Source organism: Hevea brasiliensis, chromosome 14 (assembly GCF_030052815.1).
Source record: "Hevea brasiliensis isolate MT/VB/25A 57/8 chromosome 14, ASM3005281v1, whole genome shotgun sequence".
In the NCBI taxonomy this organism is placed as follows: domain Eukaryota; kingdom Viridiplantae; phylum Streptophyta; class Magnoliopsida; order Malpighiales; family Euphorbiaceae; genus Hevea; species Hevea brasiliensis.
Window position 1 is genome coordinate 83,315,874 of NC_079506.1, and position 7,722 is coordinate 83,323,595.

General features: G+C 27.0%; 1 protein-coding gene across 1 annotated transcript; it reads left to right on the forward strand.

Moving 5' to 3' along the window:
• Window positions 1-6,549: 6,549 nt before the first annotated feature.
• Window positions 6,550-7,331, forward strand: LOC110636620 (zinc finger protein ZAT11). The gene has a single exon (XM_021786406.2). The coding sequence runs from the start codon at window positions 6,684-6,686 to the stop codon at window positions 7,251-7,253; it is 570 nt and encodes a 189-aa protein (XP_021642098.1). The 5' UTR covers window positions 6,550-6,683; the 3' UTR covers window positions 7,254-7,331.
• The last annotated feature ends 391 nt before the right edge of the window (window positions 7,332-7,722 follow it).

Below are 7,722 nucleotides of genomic sequence, written 5' to 3' on the forward strand. Positions count from 1 at the left end.
TAATAATAATAATAATAATGAGAAGGATGACGGCTTCAATGAGGTTGATGGTGATGACGACAACCAAGCTAATCAACTTGCATACCTATATATACAACAAAGTCAATACTACTCAATTATCCTTATTTGCTAAGTTAATTATGCATTTGTGAACCACAGGACCCTGCCTATTTTGTATATTACTTACTCAAAAATTGTCCATTCTTTCATGTGATGTTGACTATACTTTTAAGTAGTCATTGTGTTTTATGGGTTGGATTAAGGCTAATTTTATTTTTCTCAAGGGGTAGAGTTTGAAATTCATATCATTTAGAGTTGACAATTTTTTAATAGATTTGTTAATTCAATTTAATTTTATAAATTTTAAGGTCGTTTGTAATTTATTTAAATTTATATTCAATTTGAAAATAAATTTTAATTTATATTCAATTTGATAATTTGAAATTGAGTGTTAATTTGATAACTTATATGACTTAATAAAAAAAAAAAGACTTAACTAAATTTGACTTAATCAAATCAAATTTTATACTAAAACTTCATTTGTTTCACGAAAAATATTTTTAATATTTTTTTATATTTAGGACACTCAAAAAAATTAATCAATAAAAAATATTTTTTATTTTTTATATTTTAATGATTTTATTAAAATATAAAAATATTTATATATACATCAAATTATCATATACTATTAATTTAACACTGTAACTAAACAATAAAAAATACTTTCACAGAAAAAAAATATTTTTCAAAAAAAAAATTTTTCATATATAATTTATTTTCGGTGAAAGAAGCGAAATCTAAGAGTCTATTTATTTTGTTAAAAATAAATTATATATGAAAATTATTTTTTCATAAAAATGATTTTCTCTTAAAAAAAATTTCTTAAAAATAATTTAATTTTTTTATTAAAAAATATTTTTCATTTACAATTTTTTGAGTATCCTAATGAATCACCAACTACCATGAGGACACTCTTCCAAGTTGATGCAGAAAAGATTAATTAATTAATTAATGTGATGTTAATTTAATTAACATTAGTGATGTAAATGTGTAGACAATTATTGAGTAGAAAAAGACTTGATGAACAGCACGGCATTTCAAATTGGAAATTGCACTCCCACTTCACTTCTAGAATCCACACCCTCCACAAGAAAATCTTGCTTTCATTCTCCATTTCTTTGTGTGATTTGTGGTGAAACTGCATACTGCAGCGCAAATTTTCTTTTGCGTGTCATGGCCGCTGGTTTTATAATGCAGTTATTATCCGTTTGGTATATATTAATTATTGTTTGTATTATTATTATTAAGAAAAATATTATTTTAAATATATTAAGTAAAAAATTATTAAATTTTAATTTAATTTTAAATTAAATTATTTAATTTATTAGTTGTAATATTTTAATATAAAGGTAAATAGTTTTTTAATTTATTTTTAATCACATTTAAAATTATATATATTTTTCAAAAAGACATCCTAAGATCACAATTTAAAAGTTTTTTTTTTTTTTAAATATCAATTTAAAGAAGTTAATTAATTAATGAATGGGTATAAATTTGGGTTTATCTTCTCATATTTATGTCTGTTAGGAAAGAGTTCTACTTTTTCACTATTAAGGTCCGATCTCCCCTTAGTAAGTTTTGTTTTGTTTTTGTTTATTGCAGTATTTGATGGCTTTTTTGGAAGTTTAAAATTCAGTAGATTGTTAACTTATTTTCATTAAAGACTTAGTATCTTTAAGTAAGGATAATGATCTCCTATCAATGGCGTCTGATAGTATGGCATGTTCCTTTATTAAAGTTTAATAGTTTAAATTCTTTTGCAGGTCATAGAAATAATAAGCTCCTGAATAGGTAATATTGTAGAGAATTACTTTTGTCAACCAAAATGAAAAAAAAAAAAAAAATCAGTTATTACTCAAAAAATTATTTTTTTCTGCTCAGAATATTTCTTAACACGAGTTTTTAATTGTAAACTGATATGAATTATTGAGCAACACGAGTTGCTAAAGTTGAATCATTTGAAGAATAGGTCACCTAGATAGAACTCATCCTTGAAAAGGGCTTGCTACACATCGGACCACCTATCCTTGCACAAGATGGGTGTAGGCCACTACTCATAGCGTTAGGTCTCACAAGATGGAGCTAGCTTTGATATTAATTGATATGAACTGTTGAGTACCACAAGTCAATAAGGTTGAACCATGTGAGGAATAGGCTATCTAGGTAGAACTCACCTTGAAAAATCGGTTTGTAAGGGGAGGGTGTCTAGGGATTTAATAACCTCTAACCAAGGTTGTTCCTTAGCGATGTGAGATTTTATATATATATTCTCTCTTATGCTAAGATTTTATCGTAATTAGATATGAACTGCTAAATTAAAAAAAAAAAAAATCTTGATGGATATAGCACCAGTATGAAGGGAAATGTATATTTAATTAATGATTTTCATAACATTTGTTGCATAAACCTTACTAACCAGCTTGTGCTTTCCTTGCAGTAGTCACTAGCATCAAAGAAGTCATGTACATATTCGGTAATTAATGAAGCCCTATATATCTGCTAGATTGTCCTTTGCTAAAATTTTGCAATGACCAACGCCCCATGTTGATTTTTATTTATTTTTTTATTAATGCCAAAATAAATGATTTAGGGCTGATTTAGTGATACAATATGTTAAATCAAACCTAATAATATTAAAATCATCTTTAAAATTAAAAATTTTAAATAAAAACTTTTTATTTTATATACATTAACTTATCAAAAATATCCTTTATTCTTTAAATTAACTGTGTTATATTTTTATTATTTAAATTAATTTTAATATTTATATAAATTTAAAATTCTTAATCGTATTTATATTTAACTTTAATTAAATATAAATTTTTATAAAAATTTATTAGTACATAAGCATCTCATCATGCTCCAATTACCATCAAAACTAAAACCGTGTGATCGAAACTATAATTCATGCCATCCAAAATTTTATTTGCGTGTTAAAACAAAATATATATACAGACCTCAGCAGTTATGTCATCTATCATCTCTCTCTATATATATATATATATGCTGTTCTTGCTCACTAACCATTAATTAATTAATTAAACGGATCATTAAGACTAATTAATTACGATCAAGGTGGTATATGAGAAGTAGTTTCTTCCTAAGAAAGGATTTGGTAGGTTTCTGTTTTGTTTTCGGGGGGGAAAAAGAAGAAGAAAAAGCATTTGATAGATTAATTTCTTTAAAATGTACATTTAATAATAATTTAAAATAATCAGTATATTAAACAAATTTATGACTTTTTACTTACATGAACAAGGGGAAATTAATAAAATCATAATAATAAAAATAATTTGATAGTTCATCTTTTTATAGAAGTAAATTTTCTTTAGATAATTACTAAGTTGAGTAATTTTTATAGTTCATTCCTTAACTTTATCTAATATTTCACTTATATATTTTAATTTTAATTTATTACTAAAAATTCCATAAATATTATTTTTTTGTTTTATAAAAATTTCTCTAAGCTACAATGTGACGTTTACAAATTTAGAAATTTTTTAATAATAAATTGAAGTTAAGGGATTAAAATGAAACACGAGATAAAATTCAGAAACGAATCATAAAAATTACCCGAGTTAAGTCAAGTTAGGTATTATTTTTCGAAAGTCATAGTTAATAAATAATAAATAATTTTCATACCCTTTTGTAATGTTTTTGAATAGTGTGCACGTCAAAACTCAAGGATTTGTAAGAAATAAAATAAATATTAATTTATTTTTTTTTAATTACATATGAAATCACAATGTAGGAAACATTAATTCCTACTTACGAATCAAGTTGCCTCTTAAAATGATAAAGATAGGAGTAGTGAGCAATTTTTGACACGCAAAAGGAAAGGAGTTTCTTGCCAAACACAATCTTTAGAAGCCATTAAAAAAATAATAATGAGTTTTAGCTAAATAAGTTGGGTCAAAATCAAATATTATAATTAAATTTAAAAAAAGAGTAAGCATATACATTAAAAATAAAAAAAAAGTAAATATAAGGATTTAATTTTGTGTGATTATTAATTCATATTCATCTGATATATATATATATATATATATATATATATATATATATATATATATATATATATATATATATATATATATATATATTTGGAAATTAAAAATTTGTAAGAATTTAATTAATTTTTTTTCATAATTTTTATATTTAAAAAGATAATAAGTGAAAGATTTTAATTCTTTTAATTTATAAAAATTATTTTAAAAAATAAAAATCAGGTCAAAAATTATATGATTATATAGGAATTTAATTTAATTTAATTTAATTTTATTATCATACGTGATTTATTCTAGATGAAGCCTTAATATAAATAGCATTTTACTCATGTTGCAAATCAAACACTCCTTTTTATTGTAACTTTCTTTAAAATAAATCATTTCTAAAAAAAAGAATTTAATTAAATTCTCCCGCATTTATATTTGAATGAATTGAATTGATAAAAAGAAATTAACTGAATTAAATTCTTGTAAAATTTTAATTTCCAAACATGGGTGTGAATTCTAATGAATGGTAAACTTTTTTTGATTAATAAATATGAATTATAACTCATTACATCATTAATTGTGTCCAAAATTATAAAATTATCTATTTTTAGCACTATTTAGATAATAATAATAATAATAATAATAATAATAATAATAATAATAATAAGAAGAAGAAGAAGAAGAAGAAGAAGAAGAAGAAGAAGCACAGCAGTAGAATTAGATTAAAATTGAAGACGCAATGAGGAGCAGTTGACTGGCCTTTTTTTATTAAGTCTTGTTAAACAACCTTACAACAAACTAGCAGTCATTCTTTAAAGTAAGAAAACAAAATTCATTGTTCAAAAGGCACTTTATATAATTATTAAAATTAATTAACTTTCCAAAGAGATGAGAAAGGTCTGTTTCAAAGAAACTACGTAATAATAACCCACACACCAAAGCATTTTGCAGAGAGAGAGAGAGAGAGAGAGATGGGGCTTGCATGGAAAATATAGAACAGTGGGTCTTTGGCGTATCACGTACGCTGATCACACTTCAACGAATCCGCCTTTATATTAATTTGGTAGCTAAAGTTAGCTGCCGCCCTTGAGTCACGTAAAGGGAATACAACCCTTCAAGTACTTTCAAGATAAATCTAACTTCTTCACTATTAAGTTATATTATAAAACCTTCCTAGATAGGCACCTTTTACTACTTTGCTCCTCAAAATTGAACGAAAGCTCAATTTTGACTCTAAACTTTTGATCTAATTGAGTTTAAATAAATTTATTTTTAATTTTTTGCTCCATTTAACCCATATTATGGTGATTCTCACGTTGAAAAATTATAATAAATTAAAAGATAATATAAGTAAAGGAAATTAAATCTAATTGACTTACACAATTTTAATGAAAGCAATCATGAACTTAACAATCAAACTATACTGACAGTATTTAGCACTCTTTGGATTAAAAGCAAATTTCACATAGTATTAGAGTAAATTACAATTAGAGACAAAAAAAAAAATTGATGGGCAGTGCCGCAACGAGCCATGGATATATAGACTAGTAAAAACAATTAGACCTGTAGAACTATTCCATAAAGAAGAGTCCTTAGTATGGAGCACCTTTAAAAACTTGAGAGGGAGCGTTTTGCCCCCATTACATGAGCCTACCCGACGAGAATATGAATTAGTCGGGCCAATGAGATTTGGATACCGAGTGATTTCTACTAAAAAAAAGAAAAGAGTCAAAACTTAGATAGACCACCGCATGTAATTGTATTTAAGAAAAGAAAAAAACTTAAATTTTGTCTTGTTACATTTGAAGAGGAGTCTTAGAACCCCACATTGCAAAGTTAGAACAAGTTAAAAAATAGTATAAGCAAAGCGAAATCAAACTTAATTGGTTTAAGCTATTTTGATGGAAATAATTCCAAGTTTAACAATTAAACTATGCCAATAGTTTTTGGCAATCTTCGGGTCGAGGAGGAAATTTCACAAAATAATACTAATCAAATAATTAATTAAATGCTACACGAGGAGAAATAAAATTTGTTAAAAGAATGTGATTTTGGTATATTCAAGAATCAAAATCTTTGTGTTGGTCCAAGAAATGCAGTCCACAATTTAAACTAATAATCGCCGAGACAACAAAGAAACTAGCAAGAATCTTCTGGAAAGACTTGGTAAAACACTCACGAGTTACGTAGGACCACTCGGTTCCAGACTCGTTTCCGCGTCGGCTCAGGTCAGCTCATCTGCAAGGTCATGCTGACGTGTTCTCATATCTACAACTACGACTTTCATTTTTCATTTTTCACAACCTCAATTATTTTATTCCCAAAAAAATCCCCATCCATCTTACTTATCCAACAAGAAACAGGGGCAATAACGTCATTCTATGAAGGTCAACTGTAAAAGTCCACACTTTTAGTTGCATGCTCAACAAGCTAATTAACCACAACTATTTATAAATAAGACCAAAACTATATATATATATACCTTAACCCTTACTCCCAAACATAGTCTTTATTCCCTTCATTTTCTCTCTGCAGGAAAAAAAAAATCATCCCTTTTCATATTAGAAAGATTATAGCAAAACCCAGAAATTGAAAAATCTTGTTCACATTTCTTTGATTAATATTACCATGAAGAGAAGTTTTTATGAAGCAGAGGTTGATAGCATAACCATGGCGAATTGCTTGATGCTTCTATCCCAAGGGAGGGAAACTCAATTTCCTTCCTTTGAAGCTTTGAAAAATAGTGATGTTATTAATTCTCCTAGTCGTGTTTTTGAGTGCAAGACATGTAACAGGCAGTTTCCTTCCTTTCAAGCCCTAGGCGGTCACCGTGCCAGCCACAAGAAGCCTAGGTTGATGAGCAGCGGTGGAGATGGAAGCTCAGAGACTCAGTCATCTTCCCCGGCGGCTAAACCTAAGACCCATGAATGCTCTATTTGTGGGCTAGAGTTTGCTATAGGGCAAGCCTTGGGAGGTCACATGAGGAGGCATAGAGCTGCCTTGAATGATCAAAGCTTGCAGCAGGTTCTTGATGATCATCCTACGACGAGTAGTACTGCACAAGTTGCGGTGCCTCCTATTGTGAGCAGAAGGGCTTTGTGCTTGGATTTGAACTTGACTCCTTATGAGAATGATTTGGAGTTGTTTAGGCATGGCAAGGCACCTCCTAATCCTAAGGTTATTGACTGTTTCTTTTAGATTATCATCTCTTAATTACATGTAAATTAATCTCAGAAATACATCTTAATTATAGCTAGCTGGAGGTTTAATTTTCAATTTCCTTTTCATACCCTTTTGATTTAGGATTGAAATCTTGTATTTATGATATTTATTCATTTTATTTACACAATATATGATTTTTTTTTAAAATTTGTAGAATTAATAATTAAAATAATTTCTTTATTGCATACTCATGACACAAGCATGATGTCATTCTATAATTTTCTCAGAGCAGTTACTTAATTGATAAGAATTAAATCATTTTAATCACAAGAGATCAATCAGTATTTAGGGTTTACAATCATTAGACTAATAATCTAGTAGTTGACTGTTATGAATTACTCAAATCTTGATTATCTTATCCTTTAAAAGAATAATTTTTTCCCTATTATTGTTAATAAAAGAGAACCTTAAAATTTTTGCTGTCAAGAAATTAATTAGGTATGAT